We start from the raw sequence: 17,607 nt of genomic DNA on the forward strand, positions 1-17,607 counted from the left end.
ACCGTACTGCACTACTCTGCCCACACGGGGGCGTTCTCCTCCAGACCACAGAGCCAGGGCTTGCTTTAGTACTCCAAGCTTGCTCTGGATGGGGCCCCATGCCAACGTGCTCCTTTGCTGGGAGCCAAGGCTGTCCAGACGCCTCCCACGTGGTGAGCTCAGTCCTTCTCATTGGTGCCTGCTAAAGCAGGAAAGATAAGTCTGGCCATTTGGAGGGTGCTGGATAGTGATACAATGACCAGTGTCCGCAGGACGGACTGAGGGTGGCAGGGAAGGACAAAGGCAGCTGAGAAGAAGATGGAGAAGTTCAAGGCTGCAATGCTGCTGGGGAGTGTGGGCGATGCGCTTGGCTATGGGAATGTCTGCAGGGAAAACAGTTCTCTAGGCTCCATCCAAGAAGAGCTGCAGAAGGTTGGGGGACTCAACCACCTTGTGCTGTCGCCTGGAAAGTGGCCAGTGAGTGACAACAGCATCATGCACATGGCCACGGCCGAGGCTCTCACCACAGGTAGGATCCACAAAGTGCTCTGCTTAGTTGTGGTAAAGAGAATGGTGTACGGCTGCTCATGTGCTCTCAGTAAGCACTGGAGCCTTGAAGGCGGTGTACCCAGGAGCCAGTGTTACTTGATGCCGCTGCTAAAAGTGGCAATTTAATATGCACTGGTGTCTCTCAGTACATCATACAGGCAGCAGGTCATGTTTCTCCTGTGATCTTGATGGATAAGGAAGATTCAGCTGCTGGACCGCAGCTTCCACTTGTTGAGCGTCAGCTCAGCCAGCACTCAGTTTCTTGTATCCCAGGCAAACTTGGTGCATTTGGAGCCATGGAGGTGGGGGCAGGGGGCAAACACAGCTATGTACTGCAAGAGATTGACGCTTCTTGTTGAGTTGGTCTTATACTTTATATTCTCTTTAAGATAAGTAGGAATTCGAGCCATCTTGAAATTATACAATTATAGTTTCCATTACAATTTTCCCATTAGAATATCATTGGGGATTGAGTCTGATTTCCAAAGAATTGTGGTTTAGCGGGGCACCAGTGGCTCACGCTGAGATCTGAGCATCATGACTCAGAGCCAGGTCGGGCAGGAAAGTCCATGAGACTCTTACCTTCAACTGACCACCAGAAAAGCCGGAAGTGGAGCTATGGCTCAAGTGATAGTGTGCCATCCTTGAGCAAAAAAGCTTGGAGACAGAGTTTAGGCCCTGAGTTCAAGTCCAGGTACTGGCATGTGTGTGTGTGTGCATATGTGTGCGCATACCAAACACATATCTCAAATGACAGCTTCACCTTGCTTTTACATAAATGTATTTAAGAAAATGCAGCAGTAGCCGGGCGCTGGTGGCTCACGCCTGTAATCCTAGCTACTCAGGAGACTGAGATCTGAGGATCGCGGTTCAAAGCCAGCCCGGGCAGGAAAGACCGTGAGACTCCTATCTCCAATAAACCACCAGAAAACCGGAAGTGGCGCTGTAGCTCAAGTGGTAGAGCGCTCGCCTTGAGCTGGAGAGCTGAGGGACAGCGCCCAGGCCCAGAGTTCAAGCCCCACGACCGACAAAAAAAAAAAAAAAAAAAGAAAATGCAGCAGTAAGGAGTAGATTAGTATTAGGATGACCAAAGTTGTATATGAATTTCAGAAAAACAGATACACAGTATACACAACTTTCCTATACATGCTGTGCTCTTTGGGATCCTGTAGATATTATTAGTCTATCATTTCAGAGTGAAGGCTTGAGAGCAGCTATTAAAGCCAGTGGATTTCAGTTATGCATTTACTTGACCATTCCATTTGTCTGCCGTGTACATGCTCCATTTAGCACTGCAGTCATTGTATAGGAATGCCATCCATGCCATGTCCCAAAATAGCAAGCTAAGGCACGACGATAAGATAAGGTGTCATAGCTTGTGGAGAATGGTGAAGTATCTTTCTGACTATTGTGAAATCCAAGTATTTCCTGATTCTGCCATCACTGTATAAGAATGCCATCAACTGGTTCTGAAACTAGCAAGAGCTGACAAGAGGAGTCTGGTGGTGAAGCATCTTTATGCTACATAATTATGAGATCCAAATATCACTGCTTCTTGGGCAGATGGGCTCCTTTAGATTAAAATAATATTGCAGCAGTCCAAGCTGTAATGCATCCCCTTCCCCTTGATAACGGCCTGCCAGACACATGGCTTTTGAGACAAAGCTACAGTGTGTTACAGCTACAAGCAGGTGACCCTTAGTCCTGAAGCTGGCCTCCTGTTTGATGCCAGTGTACCAGTACACAGCCACACAAAGGGCCTTGCAGTGTAGGGTTGGGAAGGTGGCTCAGTGGTAGAGCGCTTGCCTTGCATGCCTGAGGCCCTGGGTTCGATTCCTCAGCACCACATAAGCAAAAAGAAAAAAGCCGGAAGTGGCACTGTGGCTCAAGTGGTAGAGCGCTAGCCTTGAGCTGAAGAGCTGAGGGACAGTGCCCAGGCCCAGAGTTCAGGCCCCACGACCGGAACCCCCCCCAAAAAAAATTGCAGTGTACAGTGGCTCTTTGCTTGTTCTCCCAAGACAGGCGGAATTGGACAAGCTGCACTTAGCACATTTAAAGAAGCTTCGTCACTCATGAGGCTGTCGCCCTCTGAGCCCTGGCCATGTGGTCTATAGCAGTGAGCACAGTGCAGTCTGGCAAAGTCATGTAGCACCCAGGACACAGCTGTGTCTGGCAGCTACAAGACATGCCTAGTCCTTCCTGCTTCAGTTATGCTTCACATAAGGCCTCACACTTTGCCAGAGTGGTTTCATGGCCTTCTATAAGTGAATGACAGGGTTTCAGTTCCATGTCCAGCTTATTAGTTAACATAGGGTCTCACTAACTTGTTTTAGCTGATCTTGATTCTCAATCTATACCTCTCTCTATTCCTCCCATGGTGCTGTGGTTACAGGCATGAGACACGTTGCTTGGCTCAATGTTGGTTGGGAACCATTGGGAAGTTTTCTAAACAGATTTATCTTTCCAATGCAAGACCAATAGGGAAAATGGGACTGGTAGCTGTACCATACAGCACAGCAGTCCCACAACTGGAAGCTTTTGAAACACTTTTCAATTTTCTGGTTACATTCTACTTTCTAGTTTACATTCTAACCTGGAAACAAGGATCTTTGCTTCCATTTTGTTTTGATAAAAATTTCCAATTATCAGTTAAGTATGAGATTTCATAGTATCTAATCCCAGAAGAAAAATTTTAGAGGATTCAGAAAGTGCCCATCTGGTTGGTCAGGATGGAGGGAAATAAGGGCTGTAATAGATAGTACCGGCAAGTGACTGCCAGACTCTGGGACTCCTAGAAGCCTAGCCAGACCCTCCAGCTCTGCACAGCGGGGTCCTGTGCACAGCACAGGCTTGTTTTGTGCCTGCAGTGGTGTCTGTGGCACTCTCGTAGGATGTGCAGAATTCATTCCTCCTGAGCAAGGTCCTACCTGCCCCTCCCTCCCCCAGCTCCCATCAGCTAGGTATACAGTGGTCCAGGAAAGAGTCCCAAGGGCTGCCTCAGTGCTCAGGGTTCTGCGAGTTGACTGGGGACAAGCTCTTTCTTTCCCCATGGTTCACAGTAAGGGTGGGGGCTTCAACTGTTTAGAACTTCCCCTGACCTTCCTCTCAGGGCTGTGCACAGGGGAGCACAGGACCTGAGCCAGGCTCTGGACAAGTCACAACATGACCTCTGAATTCTCTTGTCCTACTTCTCTGACACAAGTGGCCCTCTGCCCTCATCTCCTCCAGCAGCTCCCAAAATGGGCACCATGGCCAAGGAAAAGGGGGGCAGTGGTATCTCCTGATGATAGTCTCCAGTCCATGAGAACAGCTTTTGCACATTATAATGATGTGTTGGTGGCTGTGAAAAAGAGTACGGTAAGACAACCCCTCACCGGCCTCCCCTGGTACAGGGCCTCTACAGCCACAGCCAGATGTCTTGGATTCTAGTGTTGAGATGCACTATCTGTGTCCTCTAGGCAGTAGTCTAGCTTAGTGATCAGAAGACTTTGCCTTTGTGCAAAATCCATCATCTCTGTCTGTAGGCAAAACAACACATTACTGAGCCTTATCTGGAACAGAATGACAAATTTTGCTGTGGAAAGATCTGCATCTAAGATGCACTTGGTCCATACTCTGCTGGGCTGGGGTGGGTGTCAGATTTGTCTGGCTCTTTATGCCCTCTTTGCTCCATGATCCATTTGGGACTTGATCCCATACTTATTCCCAGACATGGTATGATAATAATGGCCTTGTACTGCATGAGGTTCCTGTGGGAAGAGACAAGAGCTGGTGCCAGTCCAGAATCAGCCTCTGTCACAGGAACCATGTCTGTTCTCTGAGCCCAGAAACAGACAAATTTTTGGCTCCATTCTCACATGGGAAATGAAGTTGGCAGGTTTTCCTTAGATTCTCAGATAATGTGAGAATAGGTAGACAAACAAACATCTGTGAGGTCTGGGTTGGAAGGAGACCTGTGCATTAAATACTTCCAGGTAGCAGGTGTGAGATGGTCTACTTCCATAACAACTGGCTGGAGTCCATCATTGCACCCAAGCCCTGTCCACCAGTGTCTGTGCTAATGTCTGCTCCTACCCTTTCTTCCCAGACTACTGGTGCCTGGACGACCTATATCGGGAGATGGTGAAGCGCTACGTGGAGACGGTGGAGAAGCTTCCAGAATATCGGCCAGACCCAGCTACTGTGGAGGGCTGTTCTCAGCTGAAGCCAGATAACTACCTCCTGGCCTGGCACACGCCCTTTAGTGAAAAGGGTCAGGGAACCCATCTTTTCTTCAGAAGTATTAAAGGGTCTCATGGGTTGTCCACCTGCTACCACCATGGCATCCGTAGGATGCCTGGAGGCCTTGCTGGCCATGCCTGCTCATGCGGTGGGGTTTGGAGGACTCTGTTCACACAGTATCCCTTGCTAGCCATCCCTGCCCATATGGGTGGGGTTTGGAGGACTCTGTCCATGTGGAGCCCCTTGCTGGGTGTCCCTGCCCATGTGCCCATGTGTGTTTGAAGGAATCTGTCCTTGAGGCACCACCCAGGCTTCCCCAGTTGGATCCTGCCATCCATTTCTGTTTCTGTTAAGGACTAATTTTCACTGTGTTCCCTTGGAGTTTGCCTTTTGGTAAGAATTTGTGCCATCTGTCTGCACATCTCCATGATGCTACTTTTGTGTTTGTGGGAGTGTCATGCAGGCATCCACAGCCTCTGCCACTTAGGAGCCTTCCATCCTGGCCTGTGTCCTGGGCCCTTTTCTAAGGGAGAACAAGGCCCCTAAGCTGAGCTTCTGGCCCAGAGTTCAGCCCCTCTGCTCTATGGTCCCCTCCCCCAAAGCTTTTGGGACACTGGGAACCTGGACTTAGCTTTAGTAGACAAGGCGCCTCAGCTTGGGAGAATACCTGAAACAAGGGAACATAGCAGAACACAAGTAGGACCAGGAGAGCTACTCTGGCAGCCCCTGGTAGGCCAAAGGGGCAGTTTGAGCAGGTACAGCCTTCTCACCACCAGGAGGGGATGTTTGAGCATGTGTAGACTGGCTACCAATTGGAGAGTCATAGGATCATTGCTTTTGTCATAGGGAGGAGTACACAGAGCTTCCTGTTAGGGTAAAGATGGCACAACCTCTTCACAGGAAAATAGGTTATTATCTGTCAAATTATTTAGTTTACACACCCACTATCTGGCAATTATAGAGGTTCTAAGTCCCTTTGATGAGGCCATACTAAAACAAGTGAACAGAGGTGTGTGCATCATCACGTGTATTGAAAACACTGGAGGACATCTTTGTGTCTCAGTAGAACTTGGAAGTTAATATGGTGCATCATTCACTGGCATACTTTAAAAATATTTTAAAATATTAAGTAGTTTTATATGTTGAGTTATGGAAAGCCCCTTACTAAAGTTTGGTAAATCATTATTCACCAAACTACTGCATTATTGCAAGATGCCAACCAGTGCATCTGGATCCATTCCAGCTGTGTTTTTAGAAGCAATGTGCACAATGAGAGAGTTCATGTGTTGTTCATGGTCACTTGGCTCTTTTGTCTCCAGGTCTTGGGTAAAGTGGAGCATCATGGCAGGGAAAGTGTGGTAGAGTAAACTGCTCACCTGGTGGTGGTCTGGAAGCAGAGAAAAGCAGAAAGCGGGGAAAAGGGCTGTGGACAGAACATAGCCTTTGAGAACATATCCCAGTGACATATTTCCTCTACCTAGGCCCCACCTCCTGCAAAATCAACAACTTCCTAGTAGCCCCTCAAGCTGTGAGTCCATCAGTGGGTCAATTCACTGATGAGGCCAGCCCTCAGGATCCACTCACTTCTGCAAAGATCTCTTCTCCCCCTGAACACTATGCTTTGACTACAAGGCTTCAGGATGTGGATGCTAGGGGGACAAATTTGAACTGTAACAGCACAAGTTTGGAATCAGATCATGTGGTTTCTAATTTAAATTATCATCCTGCTCTAGGAAAATGAACAGTTCACTGACTTTTTCTTTTAAAATAGATTAGTAACCACCTTTGTTCACCCTACACAGAAAGACTGACAGAAGCATGTCACAAGTCCGAGGGCTTTCTGTCATGCTGGACAGTTGCACCCATTACTCTAATTACAGTCTTAAGTATTTGCTCACAAAGGAGCATTAGCCTGGATATATAGAATAGTTTCTGATAAATGAATTTCTCAGTTACTCCAGTTTCCTACTGCAAGTATTTTTTTTTTATCTGAATGTCTCCTATTATGTAATTTAAATATTTTGGAGCTTTCATTTAAAAAAAAAACTCAGTCATGAAGACATCAATCCAGTGATCTGGCCCAGGCTTAAATACACGTGCTACCCTCAGTCATTATGCCAGTCACTTATGCCAAGTCCTGTGTAAGGGGCAAACCTGGAGATTCTCTCTGACCTCATGATGCTGGTGCCCTTCCTGGGTATCCTCCCAGCACTCAGACCCTGTGCTGCCCTCCCCTTAGAGCACCTAGAGCAGCTGGTCACTGTCTCCATAGATAGTGCTAGGAAATAAGAAGTCCCTTTACAAAATATATGCATAATCTCATTATAATGTCTAAAACATGATGCAAAATTTTGGCATCATCTTTTTTGGCTTAACATTTTTCTCATATAATCTTACTCTCTTTTCTAAATAGTTGTTTTCATTTTCCTTTTTTTTTTTTTTTTTTGTAGGTCAGGGGGCTTGAACTCTGGGCCTGGGCGCTGTCCCTCAGCTCTTCAGCTCAAGGCGAATGCTCTACCACTTGAGCTACAGCACCACGTCTGGTTTTCTAGTGGCTTATTGGAGATAGGAGTCTCACGGTCTTTCCTGGCCGGGTTGGTTTTGAACTTCAATCCTCAGATCTCAGCCTCCTGAGTAGCTAGGATTACAGGCGTAAGCCACCGGCACCCGGCCCTTGTTTTTTGTTTTTTTGTTTTTGTCCATATGAAAATATTTTCTCAGGGCTGAGGCTGTAGCTCAGTGGCAGAGCACTTGCTTGCCTGATATGAATAATATTCAGGCCCTGGGTTCAGTCTTGAGCACTGCAAAAAAAAAAACCATAAAATGGCCATTAGTACATGACACTATATTGATTACAATCATAAAACACATCAGTCTGTTACCCACACAAATATTTCCAAAACAGTTGCCATTATATTCTTTGAATTAAGTATTCTGATTTTTTTTTGCCAGTCCTGGAGCTTGAACTCTAGACCTAGGCACACTGATCTTTTGTGCTCAAAGCTAGCTTCTACCATGTAAGCCACAGATCCACTTCTTGCTTTTTGTGGTTAGGGAGAAATAAGAGTCTCTTGGACTTTCTTGCCCAGGATGGCTTAGCGCCATGATTAGTCAGCCTCCTGAGTCACTAGGATTAGAGCTATAAGGCACTGGTGCCTGGCAATTATTCTGATTTGAAATAATAAAAAACCCTTCTTTTTCAGTAGTCCACTATAGAGTTTACAGAAATTACAAGGAAAATAAAGAGCTAGAAACAGTGATTTTGCTTGTATCTCAGGCAGGAGGATTGCTAAAGTACATGAGTTCAAGACCAGCCTGGGCAACACATCAAGACTCCATCTCAACACAAGAAAGAGGAAAGGAAGCTTAGCATAATGATTGAGTCCTGTAATTATACTACTTTCAGGAGGTAGCGATCAGAGGATCAGGGCCAGCTCAGGCATAAAAGTTCCTGAGACTACATCTCAACAGGTGGCTGGGATAGTTAAAATAATTAGACCTAGTATCAGAGCTAAGTTACATGAAAGTTGTTCTGTGTAATCACACTTATGCAGAGTCCAGAAAATACAGTCCCCTAGTCTTCAAATCATGTGTGCAGGAGCTGTGAGAGGCTGGGGATGCAGATGTCTTACTCTGCATCCCTCTTCCTGGTCCATGTGCTTGTGCGTTATCAAGTCCACACTTTAAACACATGCTGCATATTGTATATCAATTATGATGTGAGTTATAAGTGTATCTCAAGTATAATACAATCATAACTTTAAAAAGAAAAGATATATAATTGAAAAAACACCATATGTACAATTTTGTCTTTTACATTTTCTTTTTTCTTTTTCTTTTTGCCAGTTATGGGGCCTGAACTCTGGGCCTAGGCACTGTCCCTCATCTCTTCAGCTCAAAGCTAGCGCCCTACCACTTAGGCTACAAGCCACTTCCTGCTTTTTTTGCTTATGTGGAATCAAATCCAGGGCCTCATGCATGCAAGGCAAGCACTCTACCACTGAGCCACCTTTCCAGCCCTGTCTTTTACATTTTATTTTTATCAATTAGGAGAATATTTTGAGCTTATCCCCAGGCCACCAAAAACTGCTTTTTATGGCTGAATAACTTTCAATATTCTTACAAACATGACCTATTAAATTTCTTTTCCCTAATTAGGTATCTGAGTGGCTTGTCTGTTGTTCATTTATTTAAGGAAAATTCTTATGAACATGTTACTATACACTTAAAAAATTATTGTTCTTATAGAGGTGATGTACAGAGGAGTTGTGGTTATACTTCCCTCTCACTGTATAAGTTTTTGCACTTAGAAATTATTATGAATGCCAGATGCTGGATGTGATATGATAGGAGTCTAATTTCAGGTGTTTATCTCCCATGCAGGCTCAGGATTTGGAGCTGCCACTAAAGCAATGTGCATTGGCATGAGGTACTGGAAGCCAGAGCGGCTGGAGACCCTCATCGAAGTCAGCATCGAGTGTGGCAGAATGACCCACAACCATCCCACAGGTAAGATGGGCCAAGACAGGAATGATGTCGTGACATCTAAGCTTGCTTCTGCTTCTATGTGACTCTGGCTCCCAGCACAGGACTAGAACTCTCAGGCAATCACATCCACTGTTTGCTCATCTGTTATCCTCAGCTTTACTTAATGTATGTTTGATTTCCTCCTCACAGTAAACTTGCATTAAGTGTGGTGTGACATTGAAGAAATTGTGCAAGGGCAAGAATTTTCCTTGTTTTCTAGTATTGTTCATGTCAGAAACGAAAGGTAGGACTCAGTCACCAGGGATTAGGCTGATACCATACTGTCTGGTGGAGGCAGAGCTGGTTCCACTCTGGCATATTTTCCAGGGACCACAGAGAGCCTAGCCATGCCTTGTCTCCTCCCGGACTAGGAGGAGATAGTGAGGATGGCCATCACACCCCGTTTCTGGGCTATGGTGAGCATAGTAAGTAGTCCCCAAGTACAGGCTGCCACACGGTCTGCACAGAGTGGCCACCACCACATCATCCAGGGGTGGCGCCTTGACAGAGCACAGCCGGCCACATCCCAAGAAGGCCCCAGTGAGTAATGCAGAAATGTAGGAAGATCATGAGGCTGTGGCTCCGTCAGCTATGTTATAAAAAGAAAAAGAAAAAAAACACTCAAAAAGCTACCAGTCGTGCTCAGGGATGTCAGGCAAGGCTGGCAGATTTACTGCCGCAGCCTCACACACAGTTTCCAGGGCTGCTCTTTTGCAGCCGCTTTCCCATGTTTGTTGTGACATTCCCCCGGCAGGCAGAAGAGCCAATGGGCTTTTCTAGAAAGCATCTGAGTGCAAATGAGAACCGCAGTGAGCAGTGGAGCTCATGGGGAGAGCATCCTGCCAGACTCACAGGCCTCACTCCTGCTGTCCACTCTCCTCCCCGATGACAAGCAGTAGGTGCTGAAGCAGCACCTACTTCCTACTGCTACAATCACAAGTGAATTCAAAATGCAGACCTGAAAACACTGAGCAGGTGCTATCAGGGGTCAGCATGCAGGGATCTGGATTAAGAGTTTGTATCTCTAAAACATTTTAAAATTTGAGAACTCTTAGTCATATGCTTAATGATTGAATGGTCCATACATTGCTAGAATGAGGACCAAAAGTGTTTAAAGGGCTTGATTTTATATAGTTTATTGCCTCTGGTAGCATGTATTACAATTGTTATTATCTAATTAACGAGTTTATATTTCTTGCCTTTGAGGTGTTGCGTCCCAAGGAAGCAGGGCGCCAGTAGCTCATGCCTGTAATCCTAGCTACTCAGGAGGCTGAGATCTGAAGCTCGAGGTTCAAAGCCAGCCCGAGCAGGAAAGTCCATGAGAATCTTATCTCTAATAAACTACTCAGAAAACCGGAAGTGGTGCTGTGGTTTAAGTGGTAGATCACTAGCCTCGTGCTGAAGAGCTGAGGGACAGCATTCAGGCCCAGAGTTCAATCCCCATGATCGACTGGAAAAAAAAAAGTGTAGGAAGGAAGGCCCATGAAGGGAGGCCAAGGGTACATGTGGTCAGGATAAGTCCAGCCCCAGGCCCCAGACCTGGGCTTGCCAGTCCAGGCCTTTCCCCTTGTTCTGAGATGGCGCATTGTTGAGTTCTAGACAAGAGCCCTGAAGCCACTGGTGGGCATCAATTCTGTGAATAGCCACACTCTAAGCCATTTTTGAGTGTTCCTCCCCTGTGGCCTGGCCTATGGTGGATTCTGCCCTGCTTAGAGTCATTGACTCCCCACAGTGGAAAGGTGGGCCTCTCCCTCCAGTGTGTGCTGATCAAGGGCGGAGAAAGGCCAGGTGACAGAGCTGTTTCTTGCTGCCTTCCAGGGTTCCTTGGGTCCCTGTGCACGGCTCTGTTTGCCTCTTATGCCATACAAGGAAAACCACTTGTGCAATGGGGGAGAGACATGCTGCGGACAGTCCCACTGGCCGAGGAGTACTGTAAGAAGACCATCCGGCACATGGCAGGTGAGCCCAGCTTCCTCTTCAGCTCCCTCCAGATTCCCTCATGGGAAAGAGGCTGTTCTCAGCTCACACACAAGCACACTTGCTCAGACCGAAGCTCAGCTCTACCCCCTCACTACTGGCTACACCTAGAGGCACAAGATATAGAATCCCCTTGGTTGGTTTAAGTGGAATTAACCCTGTGAAGTCGCTCAGACCGAAGCTCAGCTCTACCCCCTCACTACTGGCTACACCTAGAGGCACAAGATATAGAATCCCCTTGGTTGGTTTAAGTGGAATTAACCCTGTGAAGTTGGAAGGTTCTCACCTAGTAGAGGGAAAACACCAGATTAGAGTGGTACTAGGTGCACAGAGGGGCAGAAACTTCTTCCCCAGAACCTCACAGCCTCTGCAGAGACTACCATACTCCTCCACTCTTTGTCTAACTACATATTCAGCTTGGGCCCATACTTGAATTTTCATGCTGACCTGGATGACTAGTGCAGGAGAGAAGGGACCCATTTCTACAGAGGAAGGAAGGGCCAAGCCTGCCTCCCACACTGGGGCGCCTTGCCTGTGCCATGAGTCCTCAGGCCCCAAATCCCTAGGGGTCTGTGCCCTGTGAGGGCATATACACCCAGAGTTTCCATCTGCCACAGTTAACCCAAAGCTTGTCACTCTGTGGATATGAGTGACATGCTAATGGCCTTGAATTTAGGACCAGGGCGCTGTTCCTTGGCTTTTTTTTTTTAAATATAATTTTATTGCTGGGCACCAGTGGCTCACACCTGTAATCCTAGCTACTCAGGAGGCTGAGATCTGAGGATCATGGTTCAAAGCCAGCCCAGGCTGGAGAGTCTATGAGACTCTTATTTCCAGTTAACCTCCAGAAAACCGGAAGTGGCGCTGTGGCTCAAGTGGTAGACTGCTAGCCTTGAGCAAAAGAGCCCAGGCCCAGAGTTCAAGCCCTACAACTGACCAAAAAAATAAATAATATATAATTTTTATTATTATTAAGGTGTTGTAAAGAAAGGTTACTATTTCACAATTCAGGTAATGAGTATATATCTCTTTTGGACAATGTCATCCCTTCCTTCACAGTCCCCATGGGTCCCTGCCCACAAATTGCATAGTTCATTTTCCACATAGTATACTGAATATTATGATTGTGTTTGTCCACACTTCCCCCCTCTCTTTCTAAGATTCCCCTTTGCATCTCTTAAAAAAGTAGAAAAATTTTAGAAAAGTACTGTCTCCTCTCCCCCACAAGGGTGGTGCTCTACACTTGAGCCACAGCTCCACTTCTGACCTTTTGCTTGCTCATGGGGTATAAGAGTCTCACAGACTTTCCTGCTCAGGCTGGCTTACAACCCGGAGCCTGAAGATCTCAGCCTCCTGAGTAGCTAGTGTTGCAGGTATGAGACACAGGTGCCTGGGTCCATTTGTTTGTGTTTTTCAGTGCTGAGAATTGAACTCAGGACCTCATGTCTACTAGGCAAACTTTCTACCACTGAGCTACATCCTCATTCCTAAATAATGAAATTCTTGCTTTAAAACATTCCAGAGAATACCCTTACAATATTGCAATCACTGCTTGGTTTTAGAATGCAGTTAAACAACTGCAGAGCTGCGTTGTGCTATCTCCACTTTCCTTGTCGTTTAAAGCAGCCACATGTTGCGAAGTTCCTATTTCCAGCACAGCGTCCTTGGGCACAGGCGGTCCGTCCTGCTCCCACCTCTGCTGGGCACCATCAGCCCACCTTTCCTGTGCTTGTGTTTAGAGTACCAGGAACATTGGTTTTACTTTGAAGCTAAATGGCAGTTTTATTTGGAGGAGAGAAAAATCAGTGAAGACATGGAAGGCAAAGCCACCTTTCCTGACAACTATGATGCAGAGGAGAGAGAGAAGGTGAGTCTGGCCTGGCCCTGGGTGTGCCTGCACACCACAGTGCCCAGCCAGTGTGCAGGGCAGGTAGCCCAGAGCGGCCTCTGGAGATGGTTGGGATCTTGGGCTGGGAACCACGCTGACCCATGGTTCTCTTCAGACCTATAAGAAATGGAGCTCAGAAGGCCGAGGCGGACGACGAGGCCATGATGCCCCCATGATAGCCTATGACGCCCTCCTTGCAGCTGGGAGCAGCTGGGCTGAGCTGTGCAACAGGGCCATGTTCCACAGAGGTGAGGGTCCCCCTCTGTGATCGTGGCTTCCAGGTGCTTCCAACACCTCTCAACTCCGTGCGCACCACAATGGAGGTGCTGACACTGCTCAGGGCCCAGCCATGGGCTTTTGGGGGAGCCAGCAGAGAGCAGGGGGATGGTGGATGGAAGGAAGCAGTGCAGCCTGCTGGGTCCCCTCTTCACTGAAAGCATGCAGGGTGGAGTGAGTGCAGAGCACTGGGGTGAAGACAGCTGAGGGGGTGGGAGGAGTAAACTGCTGGGAGCCAGGCATGGCCCAAGGAGCCAGGGTGTACCCCGAGTGGCTTAGGCAGACCCTGAAGCGTAGTCACTGCTCCTGAGCTCTTCGCTGCTGACTGCACTGGAGGCGAATGCATCTGTGTTTGACTGCAGGTTTGTGGCTAGAGCCCTCTGTTGATGACAGAAAATTATGTAAGGAATTGAGCTTCATTGTATGTCACAATGTATTAACGTGAAGAGACCCTCAGCTGTCTGGTGCCCTTCCCCCTGAGAGAACAGCTGGTTTCAGAACCATCCTGCTCTCAGGATGGAGAGAGTAGCCTCAGGAGTTCATAGTCCTGGCTGCATGCAGCAACCCTTCCTTCACCTTGTTCCCTGCTCTGGGTGTCTGGGAAAGGTTCAAGCCTCTCCCAGGAAAAACGCCAGTCTTCCTGGGTTTTCAGCCATGTCTGCTCCCAGGCTCCCGCCCTGGTATTCCTCCCTCCCCCCAGCAAGGTCCCGTTTGACCCTTCCAGACTCTCTCCCCACCAAACACACACACACACACACACACACACACACACACACACACACACAAACACACACACACACCACACACACACACACACGTGCTCACCCAGACATGTACACAGGGCTCGTGTACACAAATGTGCCCGGGCATGAGATAGTGTGTGTGAATGCACATGTGGGTTTGTGTGTGTGTATACTTGTGAGTGTAAGCTTGAGTGTCCATGTATACATGCGTGCTTGGATATGAGTGATATGAGATATTGCCAGGAATCAGTAGCAGCCTGTGAATGGAGGCTGAATGGCAGCAGTCATGTGGGAAAGAGCCCTGGTGGGGGCCTGTGAGGCAGAGGCATAGCTGGAGAGGCCTGGGTGTCAGGGATGGTGGGGGCAGGAACCCACAGTGGTTCCAAGGTTTCCAGCTACTGTCACTCCTAGAGATAGCAGGGCTCTTTGCGTTTGAATTTGGAAACAAACTCAGGAAGGGTGTCCTAATTGTGTACTCAGACAAATTTCAAAAACCATTTGAGTCTGTGGGAAGTACATGATGGGCACATGCCCCTCAATTCTGGGAAGCAGAGCCAGGCATGGACTGAGGGAGCTGTAGGTCAGGGAGGCAGGTGCACAGGTGCAAGGAGGGAGGAGGGGACATGGGGGCCTCGCTGATGGAGTATGGTGGCTGCGGGGCCGTCAGCCCACGAGGCTTATGGAGCTGGGCCTGGAAGGAACCGAGCCCTGTGCATGGAGCCCCCTGGGACGCTGTGCTTTCCATTCTAGGTGAGAGTGGGGCCACAGGCATGATCGCCGGCTGCCTGTTTGGCCTGCTGCATGGCCTGGATGCCGTCCCCCAGGGCCTGTACCAGAACCTGGAGCACAAGGGCAGACTGGAGGACTTGGGCTCAGCCCTCCACCGCTTGTCCACGGAGGAGAAGTAAAGCATTTCTACCATTCCCCTTCCAGAAGGCAGCTGTAGTTTCCACATGCAAGCTTGTAGCCTCTGTAGGGGAGGGTGTCCAGTCAGACAATTAAATGTTAACCACTCCCTCCCCAACTTCAGAATCCAATTTGCTCTATAAAATACTTTGTTTGTCCTATGAGAGTACCTTCCCATGCCTCCACTGCTACCTCACGCTACCAACCTTGCCTTGTGGTTGCCACACTCCTTCCAAATACAGTGGCTGTGAGTGTCCTTGGACAATGGTGCATTTTATTCTGTCACAAACCACTAGCACGTGGTTTTTTCTACCTCCTGGTAAACATGTGGTTTGACTGCTGGCATGCCTGCTGCCTAGTCACAGAGGAGAGAATGCAGCTCACCAGCTGGAAGATATGTTCCTGTCCCACAGTGGAGACACATCACTTCTGGGTCCCTTGAGAGATACCTAAAATACTGTGTTTAGCCTCACCAGGCAAGGCTTAGTCACACTAGATGGTAAACCAGTCTCTCTTGGATCAACCTCTTGAGAAAGTAGGAAGTGGCCACTCTCCTATCGCTATGCCTGCCTCTTCCCGTGGTCCCCAGATTGCACTTCAGGGGGGTCAGGTTCAAGTGCAGAGGAGGCCTTCAGCCACAATGGCCCTGCTCCTGCAGGCTCTGATCAGGACAGGGCTGAGACCTGGAGGACACTTGCTCCTGTCCCTGGCAGTGGCTTTGTAACAGTTTTCTTTAAGTGGTGGCTGATGTGATTCAGCAGCAATTAGCTGAGCACTGGGCTTGGGGAGTGAGGCTGCTTCTGTGTTTTCATTAAGTTCTCACTTCTAGGGAGAGGACCACGGGCTCCCTACAGATATTCAGAGGAATGGCTGGTGCGTGGACCTCCATAGCCCGCATCTGCTTTGGGGAGATGGTTTGGGCGAGATGTGACATGCCTCCCCACGCCCCTTGGGATGTGTGTGATAGACAGCTGAGCAAGCAGCACATAGCAGTGCAGGGGGACTGCCAGCACAGGCTCAGGGCATCTTGGGGCTTCCGACAGTTACCCAGCCCCTCTTCCCGTTGGCTGGTAAGGAAGCAGGCGTGACCTGAGCCTATGGCTTCCATTTCGCAGGACAGCACAGAGCAGTGTGGAGTAGGAGTCTGTTGTTCTGCACTGAGCAGGTGTGGCCAAGTGTGTGCAGGTTGCATTTCTGGATAAGTGAACTCTTCAGTCAGAACCAGGCAGTGGGCATGAGCTGAGGGGCTTCCTATTATATACTTCCCGAGCCAAGAGCAGCAGGTGTGGAGACTTTAGCAGACAGTCCACTTTCAGGAAGGAAACCCAATTAAGGTAAGTTGGAGCTTCTCCTAGATGTGTACCGCAGCACTGTTTGGTGGTTGAAGTATGTCATTCCATGTCACCGGTTTACCCCAAGAGTGGTCCTTCACTCAGTCCCCAGAGCAGGGGAGGAGCTGCCCCAGTGGACAGAGGATGTGAGCTTCACCTCCTGGGCAGTTTGGGAGAATTTGATCTATTGGTGAGAATCAATATGTGAGTCTATTCATAAATGGATTATAAACTAAAATTATAAGCCAAAGTGAAATTCTTAGGTGTCACAAAGTTCCCGAATTTTATTTTGCTATTGCAGAGAAATACAAAGTTGGAAAGAAAAATAAAACCATGCAAAGTAATGAGGTGAATACTGAATCTGAATGTTAGAAATAATTATATTGCTGATTTAGATTTTATTACAAAAGTAATTCACACAGCGTTAGAGATGCAACGATACCATTGGTGTGACGTGAATCACGAGCTTCCCAGACCCTCACAGGACTCACACACAGAACACAGGCCACAGTTCCTTTCTTATACACCCTTCCAGAAGTTTCTTCCACACACAAGATCAGAGCTGTGTGTGGGAGGAGAGACGTGTGTATTTGTGTGTTATATTCACACACAGATAGGCAATATAGTGGATAACAACTTGCTTTTTGGCATTTTTCACTATCCTGGATTTTAATATATTTTCCTGTATGCACACACACATATATACACACATGTCCATGCATACACATTTAAAATATTTTCCCATATATACACACATATATACACATGCCTGTGCACACACAAAATTTCCCAGTCTTTCTAGTACTCAGTGGTATGAGTGTGCCATAATTTATATACTCTAGCCCTGATAGGGCTTAAATTGTCCATTAGTGTTGTTGTGCCAGTACTAGGCTTGAACCTAGGGCCTCACTCTTGATCAGCTTTGCAGCGCTTCAATCCAGCATTGGTTAAATGCAGATGGAGTCCCACAGAATTTTCTGCCTGGGCTGGCTTTCAACTGCGATCTTCCAGTTCTCAGCCCCCAGAGTAGCTAGGATTGCAAGCATGTATCATTAGTCCCCAGCTCTAATTTTTTTTTCTGAAAGAGTCTTACTGTGTAGCCCAGACTTTCCTTGAACTTGCAGTCCTGCTTCTGCCTCCTTAATGCTGCGAATACAGGTGTGTTCTACTCTGCCAAACTCTAAACACCCATTCTTTTCATTCAATGTCA

General features: G+C 47.8%; 1 protein-coding gene across 1 annotated transcript; it reads left to right on the plus strand.

Moving 5' to 3' along the window:
* Positions 1 to 228: 228 nt before the first annotated feature.
* Positions 229 to 15,331, plus strand: LOC138813956 (inactive ADP-ribosyltransferase ARH2). Its single transcript, XM_070002575.1, has 7 exons — positions 229 to 508; positions 4,616 to 4,780; positions 9,133 to 9,258; positions 11,095 to 11,235; positions 12,993 to 13,120; positions 13,257 to 13,389; positions 14,911 to 15,331. Exons 1-7 carry the CDS (start codon positions 298 to 300, stop codon positions 15,066 to 15,068), a joined length of 1,062 nt encoding a protein of 353 aa, XP_069858676.1. The 5' UTR covers positions 229 to 297; the 3' UTR covers positions 15,069 to 15,331.
* Positions 15,332 to 17,607: the final 2,276 nt, after the last annotated feature.

The sequence above is a fragment of the Dipodomys merriami genome, unplaced genomic scaffold (assembly GCF_024711535.1).
Source record: "Dipodomys merriami isolate MVZ:Mamm:240054 unplaced genomic scaffold, mDipMer1.0.p SCAF_6, whole genome shotgun sequence".
In the NCBI taxonomy this organism is placed as follows: domain Eukaryota; kingdom Metazoa; phylum Chordata; class Mammalia; order Rodentia; family Heteromyidae; genus Dipodomys; species Dipodomys merriami.